We start from the raw sequence: 17,569 nt of genomic DNA, 5'->3' as shown, positions 1-17,569 counted from the left end.
GGCTGCATTTGAATCGTTCAAAACATGTTTATAACATACTGGAAAATCTGTTGCTAGCGGTGGACGTGCAGCACTGTAGCAGTCACATCTGACGTCAGGAAGGCTGGAATGGAAAGAGCTGCAGCCAGTTCGTTTCTCATTTGTAAAATTAGGATGAAGCTGCTCTTTGTTTTGCTCACAGTCACATTTAACCTGCGTGCGTACGTGTTGCCTCTGCTTCTCCTCTGAAGCTGCTGAGTTCAAACGGAGATGCAGGGAAGCTTTTGACAGGTCTTCCTTTGTGAGAAAACACCCTTCATCCTTGGGTCTTGAACTTGTGTTGGCGTGTATTTCACTTCCTGCCCAGTCGGTAACGCAGAACAGCCGTGCTCAGTGATCTTGCTTTTCCGGTGCGCACTGTATATTGACTTTCCTCCTGCCACTTCGTACTCGGTACAAAGGCAGTGTTTGATGGTGATGCCAATGATCGGGGGGGGGGGGTGGGGGGGGAATTAAAAAAAAAACAACAAGGCAAAAACTGAAACTTTGAACTTACAATGTCGATTTGTCCATTTCAGTCAGACAACTCGGGATTGAAATGTTTATTGCAGCGGCGAATGCATGTCTGGCATCCAGGTTCTGACCACGTCAGCCGCTGCAGCAGGTTCGCATGAATTCAAAGGCGCATTGACAGGCAGAGGGGGCGCTAAGGCACTGGGCGGGTTAAATAGAGCGCCAAATTATGAGGGTGCATTCGATGAGTAGTTATGGAGAATGGAACATGTCATGTGTTTGTCAGTGCTGCTCGAGTTGACTGCTAACCTCATTTAGTTCTGGAGTTCACTTAAATAACCATACAAGTAAATGTTACGATACCTCAAGTGCAATATTCGAATGACTTCTGCATCTTGATATTAACTTTTTATGAACTCTTTATTCATGTCACATGAGATCACATCAGGTCTCAAGAAAACAAAATAAATCAACTCTTGGGACAAGCAGGAAAATGAAGGGAACAAAAGTTATGACTGAATGACCGCTTTGTGCTTCTGTGATCATTTCATCCTTAAAGGGTTAAAATGAATGTGGGATATAAAGATAATCAGGCGAGACATTGATGCAGTAGTTAGCACGGTTGCCACACAGCAAGAAGCAGGTTCGATTCTCCCTGTGACTATGTGGGTTCTCTCTGGGCTCTCCGGCTTCCTCCCACAGTCCAAAAACATGCATGTGAGGTGAACTGGCAACTCTGAATTGTCTGCAAGAATAGTTGTTTTTCTGTCACTAGCTGCGTTGTGATGGAAACAGCTGAGCTTGGAAGAACCTCTCGAATATGGCTCAAAGGTTTTGACGCTCTCATGAGGTGGTTTTCCAGATGTATCCATATAGATGGATGGATGGCTGGATAGTTGATGGATGGGTAGATGGATGGATGGCTGGATAGATGGATAGATAGATGGATAGATGAGGGCTGGATGGATGGATGGATGGAGTTCATTCTTAATACTTTCAAGTGCATGCTGACATGATTGAGTGCTCAGCGTCTGGTCTACGATTCAACCAAGTTGATAATCAGCCTGTCTCTCCGTGTCCTTTTACATCCATGTGCACAAATAGAACACATGTTTGAAAAGGCTGAAAATGATCTAAAACACGCTTGCACCGGGGCAGTTTTGCCTTAGCGGTGCATTAGAGGCCTCGTCTATGGTGTGAAACGCCTCACGGGATCATTCTGTGTACTTTGTGGCACATGAAGACCTGCAAATACCTGCGGCGAGAAGACACAAAGATCATTTAAAAAAAAAAAAAACAAGTACAAGTACGTCAGTCAGTGGTGGGATCGTCCAATCAATTGGTGGCAGGAAATAAAACTGTGAATCTGAACACTGTATGAGACACCCAGACAGGGAGAGCCAAATGCAGAAATGCAAAAAAAAATAGTGAGGAGCAGCGTGAGAGTGACTGTACTGGAAGGATGTGGCTTCCTTTCTTGAAACAACGGGTTTTATTTTTATATGCGCGCGCGTGTGTGTGTGTGTTTGTCTGCGTGTGCGTCTCGTCAAAATGAAAGTAACACACATAGTAACACACGCAGCCATAAACGGTTTGTCTTTCTCCTCTCAGTCACTCGCATCATCCCTGTAATAATGATAATAGTAATGATGTTTTTTTTTATTTATAAAGCGCTTTTACAGGTGCTCAGAGTGGCTTTACAGGTAAAATAACAATAGAAACAATGCGAGAGATTAAAAGTTAAAATAGATGTAACACATGTCGTGTTTCTCTCCAGCGTCACACTGCGGCTCCATTCGTTCGTTCGTTCGGAAGCCACAAGCTGCAAAATGTGGCTTTCCTCCTTTTTCACCGACTAAAAATACACCCCCCCCCACAAAAGAACTCTGAAGCTAAAGGTGCACTTACATAACTTTAATCCGTTAACTAGAGCTCATCCGCTCGTAATTCTTGACTCAATATTAGTGGGGAAAACAAAAACCTATTTAAGGTTTGCTTACTGGGTTTTCTCAGAGCTTTCAAGATAAACAGTGCGGTACTAAGCTCCTTAAAAAGTCCGTATCCCAACATAGAGCTCAGCCCTCTCTGTTTATGGATACTGCTACTAGGATCCCTCCACACACACACACACACACACACACACACGCACACCGCACACAGCTGATGTATTGTCGCCAGTGAAATTGAATCTGTCTTTGTTTGTAAAAAAAAACACCAACTGCTGCTTCCTCGCTCAGGTGAGGAGCTCAGATTGTCTATTCCAGTGGTGGAGATGCCTCAAAGATAAATTGTGGTGCAGCAAAGCAGCGCACGTGACACGCGAAACAAGGTCTCAACTTTTGTCTTTTTTTTTTTTGCATGGCAAAACACATTTTCCTCATCCTGACCTGCGGGCACAACTTGAGGTGTCATGCGCATTGCGGCTGCCAATGCAAATCATTTCGAAATCAACCAATTCAAATTCAAATTAAATTCAAATTCAAATGAGTGGCTTGGGTAATTCCCAGTGTAAAATGCATCTGTATCATAATTCATAGATAGTTATGAGCCAAACATGAGCTATTCTTGTTTCTTTGCGTCTCTTGCACCTACATTCTCATTTACATCAAAGCTTCCTTACCTCAAAGGAGTTCATACATCCTAGGTTTCATGCAGGGCTGGACAGTGATGGCAACAGTCATAATCCCAATCACTGTGAATTCAAGTGAAATTCCGGTTCATAAACACCAGCGGCTGCGGATCTGAACTCTGAGCAGACTCTTGCTTGCGTGGTGACATCGTTGAAACTGCAGCACACACACACACACACACACACACACACACACACACACACACACACACACACACACACACAACATCCTGACAGAAGAACAAGGCCACAAAGCTTTTTAAGTGCCCATTTAACTGTCCATCCTGAAATCATTTCTTTAAATCATATTTTAATGACTGAAAGTACAATAACAGTCAGTTTGGCAACATACTTCTGATGAAGTGGTTTTTCTTTCATTTTCTTGACTATTTTTACATCGTAGATTGTCACTCAAGATGGAATATAGAATATGTATTAAACAAAAAAAGTGAAATAAGTCAAACAAGTTTTATGTGTTAGATGATCTACAATAGCCGCCCTTCATATGAAATATATAGAACATAACATATTTAGCAATTTAACATTTTTTTCTTTTGCCACATTAATCCACATATCTTGCTCATGTATTTGATGTCTTCAGTGTGTATCTACAGCGTAGACCTAACCCTAACCCTAACCCTAAACCCTAACCCTAACCCTAACCCTAACCCTAACCCTAAACCCTAACCCTAACCCTAACCCTAAACCCTAACCCTAACCCTAGTCAAGATGAAGTGGTAGTGTACCTCTGGGAAAAAAGCCCTGTTGAATAAAAGCGTGTCTGTAAATAGACCTCTTTCGTTTTCGAATTTCCAGGAATGCTGCGATTTTCACATGTGGTTCTTTTCTGAGGAGCAGTACTTAGAACTCCGACGATGGTGACGATAATCACGCGAGACTCGGCAAAAGAGGAAATGACATACGCGTTGGGGTCGAGCCAGCGTGTTGTTTTCATTTGCTAGACTCTCGCTGCCGTGAGCTCGGCGCACCACGGAGCCCTCCTGCCATTACGTATGCATTTCACATATGTTCAGAAATTGGGAATGTGGAATTTCATTCGCTGTCTGTGGATGACTGACAATGAGCATGAAGGGCGAGGCAAGGAGAGGCAGCTTTACTTTTAGTACACCAAAGGCAACTCAGTGTGCTTTACATGAAACAAACATTTCACAATAAGAGATAAAAACAAATACAGTTTTTAAAAATCAAAATAAAAACCACATTTAAAAAAAAAACTATAAAGAAAGTAGCAAAAAACAGTATGTTAAAATAAATCAATATAGAAATAAAACCAGACTGATCACTGAGTGTGCACCATTGAATATTGATTTGTGTTAAAACAGTTAAGAGGACTTAAAGTATAAATCCAACTTCCAATCAAAAGCATGAGAAAATAAATGTTTTGGCGAATCTGTGATTCACTTTGCTATCGGGTATCAGTTACAAGTCGCTGACTAGCAACCACACCAGCTTCTAACAAAATGACACATCGTCACCACCATCACCCCCAGCTCATGGAAACACACTGTGGGAGAGCAGTTTTCGAAAGCTGCCTGGGCTCTGCTTCTGTTGCTCATCTTCATCTTCAGACACTGAAAACGCTGACTAACATTTTTAATTCAACGCAGGTTTTGCTGCCTGCACCCCTACTGGACCCCCCCCTCCCCCACCCTCCACCCTCCACCCCGACATACCTTCATTTCATTTAGTTGAAGCAAATGTGGTAAATGTGCAGCATCTTGGTGACCAAAGATGGGGCTGCTCTCTCTTTGGTTGCGAGGCCCCCGCGCTGCAACTCACACTGATGAGTCTGGCAGATTAAGCTGCGCAAAAACCTCCTGCTGAGTCCAGCTTTTAAACACTGCATTTTGCTAATACGCCCCGTCACACTGACTGCCATCGCTGATGTTGTCTTTTATTTATTTATTTTTAATTCTTTTTTTTACTGCAGGCATCTGTTTTTTTTCCTTCCAAATCTGTGCGCCGCTTTTTAAAACGTTGCATTTCGAAAGTGCACTCAGCTTAGTTGCTCCGCCGAGGCTCTCCAGGCTTTGGATGGCGGCAGCCTCCCCTCTGTGACGAGCCAAGGACACGACTGGCACAAAAAGAAGAGGGCAAGATGATTTATAATCATATTAGGAGGCCCGGCCCAAAGTCGCATGAATGCCAACTGCTCTCTCTATTTCCAGCTCGCTCTCGCTCTCTGGCTCTCCCTTTTGTCTCCCTCTGGCTTGTGCGTCTGTCGCTCCCGGTGTCCTTAGTCATCGAGCTCAGAGCTCAGCCAGGAACTGAATCATATTAGACCTGGAGGTATTGGCAGCTTTGCAGCAAGACAACAAATACCTCCTCCTGTTGGTTTCCCCCCCCCCTCGATCTGGATAATGAAACTGCCCACAAAGTTGCTCACGTAAGCCTCCTATTCAGACATCCATCTTCCCCGTACGCCGAAAAAATAAAAAAAACATTTACCCAGCCTGGACGCACTTGCGTGCTTTTGATTTACAAGTTTGCTGAGACCACATCCTTTGAAAAGCAGAGCAGGGCTTCCTGAACAAAGAGCCGATCAGACGTCAGTGCACTCGGTGAGACAAGGAGCAGAGAAGATGCAACAGTGCAGGGGGGAGCCGGTGCAGTGTGGTGGTTGAGGGTGCGTTGGCCGTTCAGGAGGTCTGGCCGGTGTCGGCCCGCTTTGGCTTGTGTTTAAACCAGGTGCACGTCTGCTGGTTGAGAAGCACACTCGTGCTGTAAACATGTTTATATGTGCTGGGGAATTTTATGTTACGTTTACACGACAGTGTGCAGGGAGAGCGAGGATTGAGGGCACTGGTTGGCTGCGGCATTCCCAAGGTTGAAATTCCCATGAGTTCTGTTTGGAATATGGTTGCCCCAAAGCTGTTTGAGTCAGTTTATTTCCATGCAGTTGATGTCAGAACTGGTGTCGAAAAAATTCTGAATCATTACATGCAACAATTATTTTCTATGTGTGAAGTTTTACCTCACAATAGTGCATATTGACTGATTGGGAAAAGCAAACAATCTTATATATTGTTCTTCATTACCTCGGTCACCATCACAGTGTGAGGACTCCACAATCTTCTCTACGTTATAGTCTTTAATAGTACAGAGAGAAGATATTATTGTATTGCGGTTGATATTAAAAAAAAAAAGAAAAAAGAAATGAATGGATAACAACCAGACACAAGGACAATAGTTTGCACAGGGCAGCACCAAGCGATGAACCGTATGAAGAACGATCTGCATGGAAAACAGAGCAGGTTAGCCAGGTTGCAGATTGGATTCTATGAATCAGTGTTTTCATATGGCCAATAATATTAAACTGGATTAAGCAAGCATGACCACTGAGGGATGCTTTGACTTTGGGCAAACTTTTCAAGTCACAAATGATCTGATTGTGAATTGGTTAAAATGAAATCCAGAGGAAAAAGCGCAGAAGTTTGCAAATAGATACATTAGTTAATAAGTGAATAAATAAATACATTTGGAGCGCCGGTTTACATGAAACATTGATATTTCTATCACCCTCTTGAAATGGGTTAAACCAAAATGTGCATAAAAAAAAGTGGGTGACAGAAACCCAGCAGTGCAGGTGCAGTGAAGTGTGTGTGTGTGTGTGTGTGTGTGTGTGTGTGTGTGTGTGTGTGTGTGTGGTGAGGCGCAGGATCCCCTTCAGCCTGGAAAAGATGGGGACCAATGGGAGCGCTGAGACTTTTCCCGCAGCCGCTGGGAGCCACAGGCTGCCGAGGCTCACAGCCGCCAGCTGACTCCTTTGCGCTTTCTATTTTTGTCACCACGTCTCTGTTTGACAAACTGAGCTTGTCAGAGAAACAGGCTGTTACTGTATATGCAAAATCCTCTACTGTCTCCTCTGTGTTTATGCATCAAGTTCCCCTTTTTTCCAACTTCTCCCGTCTGTCATTTTCTCCTCCTGCCTTTGTGCTTTTTCACGTCACCATTGTTCTCGCCTTATTCTGTATTTCCGGCTCTTTTCTTTTCTCTCTCTTCATTTTCCTCCTCCCTTCTGCTTTGCTATTCTTTGTTGGTTTTTTTGGGGTTTTTTTTACCTCACTGACTTGCATTTCCTTTCAATTCACCTCCCTTTCTCTCTTCCTTTGCGCCTCGTCTCGCCTTCGCAGTTTGTCATTTCAGCTGCCTGTCACACATACACACATTGTGTGTAACAATCTGCTGCCCATCGCATTAAAATGCACACAATCGCACCGGCACGTTGAAAACGCTCCAGGCGCACCTTGTGCAACCCGTGCGCGCACACACCTGTTGGGCAAGCGGCAAAGAGGAAGAGAAGCAAACCGCACCTCTTCTCCATCACCGTTTTCTCAAGTTTGAGCTTCCCTTTTCTTCTTCCCTCATTTTCAAAACCTTGTTTTTCTCACCGTGGGTTCACTGACCAGATCCTCATTAAAGTGAGTGTCAGAGTGGGATTTCTATTTTTGGTGCGTTCAAGCTGAAATGACCCACACCGGGGCGGAGCTTGTCGCAAAACTGATTGTGAATGGTCCCAAAAAAAAAATGCAAATTCTATTTAATTTCCGTTCAAGGTTGCAAGAAAGTCATAAAACGTAGCCATGAAAATGCACGATTTTTAGATACGACAACCATGTAAATTTGATTGAATTTGATTTCACATGTTTGAAGTGGAGCAGCGGGGATGGCAGTCACACTTCCTCTTGAGGTTTTGTAACCACCCTCCGATTTGCATGACAAGATCGTCACGCTGATATCGCACAGATGACAGATAAGGTGTGACAGGTGCAAGTCCACATTCGCACCTAGTGGGGAATTATTACACCACATCACAGGGTTGATGTTCTTCTGACAGCAGTTCAGAAGGTAAATGCATTGACCCACATCATTTTACTAGGGGGGTGGGGGGTGTGGGGGGTGGGGGGAGACGCTTCTGAAAGACAACAAAAGCTCAGAAGTTCAAAACACAACAAAAGTTCATCCCAAGTCCTGCAGACGATGACGACGACAGCGCCGCTGTTATTTTTTCCCTCTGTATGGAACAACTCAAAACCAGAAGAATGTCTTTTGCAGCCACAAGAATTCACACTCTGCAGACGTGCACATGTACACATGTAATAAAACACACACACACACACACACACACACACACACAGTGACTCGTGTCCATTTTTAGAACCTCCCTGGGAATATGGTGTCTAAAATTAGAAGGTCATTTTGTTAAACAAATATCAGCGTGTTGGAGGAAAATCAAAACATGCTGTCCTTGTGTTTCCATTAGCGTGCGTGCGTGTGTGTGTGTGTGTGTGTGTGTGTGTGGGTGGATTTATCTCCGTCTTCGGGACGCTGTGAGTGTGTGTGTGCAAAGGGCACTTGTTTTAACTTTGTGAGTTTCTTTTTTTACACCAGCGCTAAAATAAGCTGTGGTAAAAATGGAACAGGACCGCGGCTGGAGACGCGTGGAGTTCAGATATGCTTGCCCGCCTGGTGGACGCTGAAGACAAAAGCTTTTTAAAAGGGCTCAGCGCTAGTTGACACAGCTTCGAAAATACCCCGGCGGCTGGTTACCCTCGTTCTGACTGTTGCAAAGTCATCGCAGCAACATCCTGAGATCGCTTTTAGAATTTCACTTGCGTGGATGTGGAACGAGACCACGTTTAGACGAGAAAGCTTCTCAGGCTTACGCGTCCAATTTTCAACCATAGAACCCCTGAACGCCTGCGGCAGAACTTTGGGTGAACATTTCGCCACACTGCAGCAAGTGTGCGTTACGCTCGTCACGGTTGCTTTTGTTTACCACCGTTGTCGAAAAGGTTTGAATTGGAGTCGCTCTTTGCTTTTGTCTCCATGACAGTTTCTGGCCCAATGAAAGCCATATTTCTAAAATCTCCACAAAGTACAACTGCGATTTGCAGGTGTTTCCATTGAGTGGTGTGAAGCACGTAAGCCGTGAAAACCTGAGCAGCAGCGAAGCGAGGCTCGCTCCCACTTCCTGTCAGTCGTCATGGTCTTCTTCGGTGGTTTTAAAGGGTTAGTAGCTCCATGAAGCTGCCTCCTGCTTTCATCCCTATTAAAACCAAGCTAACTGGTTACGTAGCATTAGAACCGACTGATATGATGCTAAGAACTGCCATCTAATCTCAGATGTCAAAGACATGTTTTATTTCTATTTTAGCCGCTGCCACATTTATGAGCAACATGAATTTGCAAGATTACTGTGTGAGTATGTGGATCGTGAATAGTTTAGTTGTTTCTAAAAAATAATAATAATAATAATAATTTTTTTGCTATTTTCTTTTTTGTCGGTGGTTTCACACCTCTGGGTTTTTTTTTGTTTTTTTTTCATAAAACTGCAAATCCAGAGCAAGGTGTGAAAACAACCTTGCTCATCGTCTTTTATTGTCAAGTATTGTGAAACTGTTGTTTATCTTAGTAACGTCTGCCTGCATTGTCACTTACAGCCATGTGCATTCACGCATATATGAATATGAAAGTACTCAGGTTCCTCAATAAACAGTTCAGCTTCTCACCTTTGCTGGTAGATATTTGTTTCCCACGGGTGTTTATTGAAAGATTTGCGACGGAAATGATGTCTCTATTCAATCAAACTCGCACAAAAACAAAAGAGTGTCAGCTGGGGCGGAGAAAGGCCATTAGTCACTCTGAAATTGAGTTTGAGCCCGGCGGGAGCGGAGCACATTGCGGTGACAAGACAAGTCACATGATTCATCACACTCGACTTGACTCTGAGTAACTTGACCCTGGTCTGCTGTCAAAAAAATCTGCGCCATTACCTCTGAGCCACTTTTATATTTATTTATTTCATTACATTTATGAGCCTTGAGGAAGAGGAGCTGCACAAACAGCCCCAGCCTGGAGCTGCTGCTCCTGTGTGATCTCCCAGCCAGGCTCGCTATCCACTGCCTGTTACTGCCGTCCACTCAGCTGCCCAGCATCCTGCTGCAGGCGCCCGCTATTTATGCAGAGCCCAGCGTGTACAGTCGAGCAGGCGTGGGCGCAAGCTACGGCCCGCGGGCCATATGCGGCCCGTTAGGCTTTTTATTCCGGCCCGCCGAACTAGAAGAAATCAAAATGATAGTAAAATAGCTGCATCGCATTCATTTTGCCATTGTTTTCAGAGTCATTTCAATAAAGAGCTAAACACTGAGGGCCTCCAAACACACTGACAATGTCAACTAAAGCAGGTTTTCTACATATCCCTTGATACGTTTTTTTCTCCTCCTATGATGTGAGTCACCAAAACACTCAAACTCCACCTGTCAATTTTTTTAGGACCCATTGTGGCCTCGCCAGTCAAGAGGTTAAAGGCCCACCCCTGCGGTTGAGTGTCACGTGCTAGTTGCAAGAATTTAAAGCAGATCTAAAGCTTTTTCTTTCTTTTTTCTTCTTCTTTTTTTTTTAAACCTGACCTGTGCTGTCCGGCCGTAGCGACAGACAGTAAACGATGGTCTGGATGCGCCATGCTGCAAAGCACTGACAGATTGATTATACGCAGACACAACTTGAAACCAGAGGCCCAGACTCAGACTGACTGGAACATCCATCAGTTGTGTATTTTTTGTTTTCTTTGCTAATCAGTTTTGGGGGATTTTTTTTTTTTTTTTTTGACAGTGGCCGGCTGCCTTCAGAGAGTATTTTTCACAAATCACACTCAGACGTGTTTGCTGTCCAGAGGCCGGCGGTGTCTGTCATCTACTCCACAGGATGGGAACAAAGGAGAGATGAGCTGTTCTCTCGTTTGTTCTCTCCAGTCTGAAGCGTCGCCGATGGCCAACAAGCTTTTCACTCACATTTTCATTGTTTAGATTATTAGCCAATCTTCTCATTAGACTGCAGCACCATAATGCAATAATCTGCTCCTTTTGGAAAAGAGTAATGACATCTTACTGGAGGAAAAGTGCCTCGTATTGCTCATCTGAATGCACTGCGTGCAAATATTCATGCACAGCTGTCACGGATGGAGATTAGAAGCAATCTGCATTTCCTTCTGTTGAATTTCTTGAAAAAGAAAAAGTTTTGAGAATTAGTGATGGATTTTGATATCTAAAGGAGATAGATGTTGTTGTTTTTTTTTCATGCATCATACTGAGTGTGTGAAATTGGAAACTTTGTGATTGAGTGATAGCACAGGATAAAAATAATGTGCCGCTGTCATTTTACAGCACTTCAACATTAAGTGTATGTGTAAAAAAAAAAAAAAAAAAGTATTTTGAAGTGGATTTAAATACCAGTTAGACACAGTTCTCTGTGACATTGTCAAAGGTCCTCGCACACACACGCGCACACACACACACACACACACACACACACACACACACACACAGATCTGGAGGCACCACTGCAGCCGATGGTGTACGAGAGCCGGAAGACAGGATTAAACTGCACGGTGTGATCATCAGGGATAATAGCTCGCCTCACACACACACACACACACACACACACACACACACACACACACACACACACACAATGCAAACAAACGCACCCATCTTGGTTTTGGGCTCCTCCATGTTTCCCCCTCTTCCTTCAGTGCCACACCTGCTGGCCACCACACTCTCTTCCCTTTCATCCCCCTCTTTAGAAATGCCAATTCTCTCCTCGCTCTGGCTTTTTCCTTCCCTCCTCTTTTTCAGACTTCAATTGAACCTCCTCCCTTCTCTCCTTCCCTCCTCCCTCCCTCGCTCCCCATCTCCTTTCCTCTCTCCCCAGGGACGCCTCCTGTCGCTCGCACTCTCACGCTGCACACTCCCCAACCAATCACACTCAACATTTTTTCATCGACGTCCAGGAAAATAAAACGTGATTATCATCTCAAATCGCCCACAACGGGGACGGCATGCTAATCACATGAGTGCATTAAGGGAGCGTCCCGCCATCCTTCTCTCCCTGGATGAGACAATGAAAAGTGTGTGTGTGTGTGTGTGTGTGTGTGTGTGTGTGTGTGTGTGTGAGAGAGAGAGAGAGAGAGAGAGCGAGAGAGAGAGAGAGAGAGAGACAGACAGAGGATTATGCAGCAGTGCCAGATTTTGTCCGTATGCTCCGAGGCAATCACCACCCCCACCAGCAGCCGCAGATTATGTGTCCTTCTCTGCAGCAGCCTCTCAGACAGAAGCCAAAAATTAGATATTAAAAAAAAAAAAAAAGAATAAAAAAAGAATCACACAGATATAACAGCCATAACACGTGGCTGAAACCGGATGCAGCGTATTTGGATATTTGGGGTGGAAGAGTCCGGGTCACCTCCTGGCCGTGGCGCAGCCCCTCGGACATTATTTTTGGGCTTTGTTTTTTTTTAGTACACTATCACCAATGTGTGCGAGCGTCTATTAATAAACACATGGAGGTACATGAGACAGGATGTGGTCGCCATGGTGCAAGGTCCTCCCACGCCTTGTTCTCGCTCGATGTTTGCCTGCCTGCCTGCCTGCCTTGCCTGCGTGTGCGGCCGGGCCGAGTGTTTGTGTGCGCGGCAGATCGTTGGGAGGTTCTTCTTATTTCAGAGGTCGTTTCTCTTTCGACAGTTCCGCGAAGCAGCCCCGATGTCATTTCACGTGAACGTTTTCAACGGCCGCCGGGTTGACGAGGAAATCGTGCGAGAGCAAATCGTCGCATGGAAACGCGAAGCCGGTCTGGCGCGCCTCGGTCACTAAGCAGCGAGTTAAAACGACTCCGAGTGCGTTTCTGTCCTGGAGGTTGGTTCCCAAAGTCGGCCTGCTGCCATGGCAACGTGGGATGCCTTTGTGATGCCAAGTTTAGATGCCGTGAGGCATTTGAGAATAAAATAGGAAGAGTGAACACAAAGGTGCAATGAACAATATGGACCCTGAAGCAGCGATGCCCGAGCGTGGGCTCCATCCACCGCTCCCGAGTGCCAGCTCGGTGGAATTTTGCAGCATCACGATTTCTCAAGGTGGCGCCCGCTCCAATCTCATGAATAAAAATGGGCATCAAACGGTGTTTAAAGTTGTGGTTGCACTCTCGGGAAGCTCTGGTGACATTTTCTAATCCCCATCCGAGAGAGGAGAAAAGCTGTACGAAGGAAGCCCACGGTGCTGCTACAACAGAGAGAAACTCAACATGCCTCCTCACACGGTGTCAACCAGAAGTCTGGAGTCCAGTCCCACTCAACACGGTGACACTTGGGGCATTTTTTTTTTTTTTTTTTGAGATTGACTTCATTCTGAAAGCTCTCATAAAAATGAACTTTGAGCTTGTTAAACTCCTTACGAGTGAGACTCCACTGGAGTTTGTTCATGTGAGCTTTCAGCAGCATGACAAAAAAAAAAAAAAAAAGGTGAGAAACGGCCAGCAACGCTCAAGTGTCCGTCATGGAAAATGAAATCCATCTCACTGGCAGTTGCAAGAATCAAACACCAACGTGTTTCAGCAGTCTTCCTCAGTGTGTGACCACACAGGAAATGACATTGTTGTATCGTCCTTCTAACTAGACACAGGTGTCCTGACGGCCTTGCCTGGTATCACAAATCATGAAGTAAAGTAAAACATTTAATACAGAATAAAAGTGTCAAAGCTTTGCAAAGCATATCAAGATGCATTCGTTTTTAAAAATAATTTAATGTTGCTGCCAGGGGCTTTCACTGCAGTATGACTGGGAGAAATAAAAGTGCAATAAGAAATTCAGAATGGTAATGTGGATTAGGAAATGTCACTGAGTGAAATATTCAGAAGTGTGTCTTTAACATTAAGAAAAAAAAAAAAAAAAAAAAAGGCAAAGCTTTAAAAAAAAAAAAAAGGTTTTATGAGGCTCATGAAAGAGTGAGAAACACGGCCGAGGAGGCAAAGAGAGACAGCGGCTCGTTCCTCTTCCTCTTCAGTCCAAGTGTTTCTACTCTTTCTGTTCTTCGTCACCCTCCCAAATCCCCCCCGTTTTCGTCGCTGCTTTTCCCTTCCCTGCCCTCCTTGCACACCTCTGCTCTCCCTCCGCACCCAGCTCTTTGTCTGTCTGCCATCTGCTGTAGAAACCCGGGAACTGCAACATTGGAAAAAAAAAAAAAAAAAAAAAAAAACAGCAGGTGAAAATTGGGCCCTCGGAGATGTCAACGTGGCAGTCGCGTGGCCTCTTGATGACAGCAGCTCAACATTTGCTGAGACTGAACTAGAAAGTAGCTCCATTCTTTATTTTTTGCAATTTCTAGCCAATGAAATTTAAGTTTAATTATTGAGGATTGATTTCAGAGATACAAAGGTAAATGACATATTTTGTTTTGTGCTAAATCATTTTTAAATAACTTTTCACAACCAATTGAAAGATTGTGGATGTCTTGCCCAGCACTCGTGGCGAGGAACCAGGATGATTGTTTAAGGACATTTAGGAAATCAATCCTTAATAATTTACGGAATAAAGATAAACGCACAAATATTTGTGAATAAAAACAAGTGACTTTTTCCCCCACAAAATTTTAACCATTACCTGCCAGAAGATCCGTGTGAAATATCACACATCTGTTTTCACACCTACTTCACTGTGTGACATACAGGATGATACAGTTGCTTATATTATATTTAGCCCTCTGTCTGCAGCCTGAGTTTGAGATGGTCTTCGAGGGCGGATCCTCATCGAACTATCAGTGCCCTTAGTGACATCACAATTCCAGAACACTGATTTCACCATGAGCTTTATGCAAAGTGTGGCGAGCGCGAGACACAAACTTCAGATTTTTTTTTTTTTTTTTTAAACAGCACACATTTCCATGGTACAAGATATTATGGCATTGTGTAACAGTGGCAGTCAGGTGCTGCATCATCAGTTTGACTTTGGCAGGTTTAAAACAAGAGAGGATGGATGTTACGCTACCAGTGGAGGCGCTCTCTTTTGGTGAACCAGCTCACACCAAGAAGGGAGAACTGCTGGCTGGAAAATGAGCGAGGCTTTGACGAGTGTGCCGCATTTGAATACAGAGGAGGAGTCTCGCCCGCAGCCAGTCTCAAATGTCACGAGGGAAACATTTGAATGCATAGGATGTTTGTGCACGTGTCATCCTCAGCTTGTCTCACACGTCTGGATGAAACCTACATTTTTATTTTATTTTTTTTATTTTTTTTACAGATGCACTGGCAGAAAAACAAGGTGGAATTCCTGCGGCACCTAATTATTCCTCCACCGCGTCTTGCCGCGCTGTATTTTGATTTATGTAGGGCAATTGCTGCGAGAAACGCCGCTAATTAAAAGGTCTGCGATGGCGGAGAGGAGGAGAGGAGAGGAGAGGAGGAGAGGAGGGGAGGAGGAGAGGAGAGGAGGGAAAAAACCCGGCAGCACGCGCGTCGACGAGACAGAGATAGCGCCGATATCCAGAGTCACCCCATGTCAATGACTCATGGCCCTGCTTGATGACCCCACTCCGTAACTGATTCAGCGTTAAATGATGTAGATGAAAGGGAAAGGTGCCGTGCGTGTGCGTGTGCGTTGAGAGAGAGAGAGAGAGAGAGAGAGAGAGAGAGAGAGAGAGAGAGCGGAGGGAATTGACAGTGTGTTGGTGTTGCCGAGGGAGTCTGCAGGGAACAGCATGTTTCTGCTCATTAAAGGCAGAATGATACACACACACACACACACACACACACACACACACACACACACACACACACACACACACACACACGCCCGCGCCGTAACGCGACTGGGCAGATGAGACGGTGATCTGACAGTCCGACGACGGAGCGTGCGCACACGTGCACGCACGCACACAAGGGGACACGAGGGTTGTGTGATCATCGCAGCGACGCCGAGAGAACTCGCCGCCCGTCCGCCCGACACCATCAGGGCAACCTGACACCATCACACCGCCGTGGCACATGTTCCTATCTTTTTTTTTTTTTCTTCCCGGCACTCTGAATTATCTTGAATCTTATCCGCGTACCTGCGAGTGTGCACGTGTAAGTGTGCGCGCGCCACGAGGAGTGTGTGCGTGTGTATGAGTGAGTGTGTGTCTTTGCTGGCAGTAACAGACTGGTTCCTCCAGTTGTATTTATAGCCTCAAGGAAACGGGCTTGTTCTTGCACGAGTTCACACGCACGCACGCACGCACGCACATGCGCGCGCGCGCACACACACACACACACACAGTTTAGTTCCAGGTGTGTGTAAGAAGGGGGGGGGGGGGAGCGTACCTGCAGGCTCCACCCTGCTCCAATTGTGTGCGTGGGTGTGCGTATGTGTTTCTCCACACCTGATGGGGGCGTGGCTACCTGACAAGGGAAGTTTGAGAGACAGGAAGTGGGGCTGCATTGGTTGAGTCAGTGCTGTCTTGAAAGGAGAGCTGCTGTTGGAGTGGTGTGTGTGTGGTGTGTGTGTGTGTGGCGTGTGTTGTGTGTGAGTCTGGAGGGAGGTCTGCGTGTGGGAATCACATAAAAACAGAGAAAGAAGGAGGAGGAGGAGAGGAATAAAGAAGAAGAAGAGGAAGAAGAAGAGGAAGAAGAGGAAAGAGCAGCTGAGGAAAGCATGTGAACAGCGGCAGAGAGCCGAGAAGCGGAGCCAGTGAGGGGCCGCTGGAGGCGCAGCGCTGCCGCGGGCCCTGCTGGAGGCGCTGTTGCTGGAGGCCGGCGATGCCCAGGTTCTGGCAGCTCAGCGGGTGCTGCGTGGCACCCCTGCTGCTCTGCGGCGGGGGGGTGAGGCTGGGGGACGACGACGACCAGCTGGAGCAAGGCCACATTGAGAAAACGCCGGGGAGCGTGCTGGTGGACAAGGTCAGTGTGTGTCTGTGTCGTTGGAGGAGGAGGAGGAGGAGGCGGCGGCTGGCGGCAGCGGCAGCGGCGGCTGCCACCGTTCAGCGAGGCCTTTTCAAAGGTTGTGCGGCGGCTAACGCGCACGCAGCAGGTGGCAGCGCGGCGCCCTGTGTGTGTGTGTGTGTGTGTGTGTGTGTTCCTGGATTTGTTGCAGTTCAAAGTCTGTTTTAAGTTGAGTTAAGTTCTGTCAGCGCTCCAAAGGAACAGAGTGCAAGTGCCAGATCAATGCCCAAGATGGGTTAAAGTATGTCATGCAGTCGACATGTGAAATATTCACCTGCCTGGGGAAAAATAATCCATGACAATCAAAACTGATATCATTCAGGTGCAGAGTTTTTAAAGAGTCATTTCTTCAGAATGGTGAATAATATTAAAAAAAAACAAAACCCTGAAACGTGTCCTGAAAGAGAAAGTACAATTTTAAATATTTATACAAACACTCATTGCCTATCCAATCAATGTTGACTGTGTAAATGAATGTGGTGGAAGGTGGAGGGCTCGTGCTCGCTCCTCAGTGGCATGTGGCAGAGACCTTCTGATCCTCCGGCAGTAACGACTCAGCGCTGCATCATCGTTACTCCACGTCGAAAACATCCGTCTGACGCGCAGGACAAATTTCAAAAATGCAGTATGACGAAAAATCCGCACGTGCCGAGTGGCATCTGAGAGCATACCTGAGGGGTT

General features: G+C 45.6%; 1 protein-coding gene across 2 annotated transcripts in view; it reads left to right on the top strand.

Moving 5' to 3' along the window:
• The window catches only part of LOC142889338 (diacylglycerol kinase delta), a 63,598-nt gene that overhangs the window by 14,283 nt on the left and 31,746 nt on the right, over positions 1 to 17,569 (top strand). The window contains exon 1 of one of the 2 annotated variants that reach the window (XM_076028006.1): positions 16,259 to 16,846. The exons of the other annotated variant lie outside the window; for it this stretch is intronic. Within the exon in view, the coding sequence (XP_075884121.1) occupies positions 16,706 to 16,846 (141 nt within the window). The 5' untranslated portion in view covers positions 16,259 to 16,705. Of the gene's footprint in view, positions 1 to 16,258; positions 16,847 to 17,569 lie in introns of those variants that run through there. 2 annotated transcript variants of the gene reach the window in all.

Source organism: Nelusetta ayraudi, unplaced genomic scaffold (assembly GCF_046127955.1).
Source record: "Nelusetta ayraudi isolate G7.1 ecotype Tasmania unplaced genomic scaffold, CSIRO-AGI_Nayr_v1 ptg000022l, whole genome shotgun sequence".
Classification (NCBI taxonomy): Eukaryota; Metazoa; Chordata; class Actinopteri; order Tetraodontiformes; family Monacanthidae; genus Nelusetta; species Nelusetta ayraudi.
The sequence above is the reverse complement of the archived record's forward strand: the minus strand, read 5'-3'. Positions and strand labels throughout refer to the sequence as shown.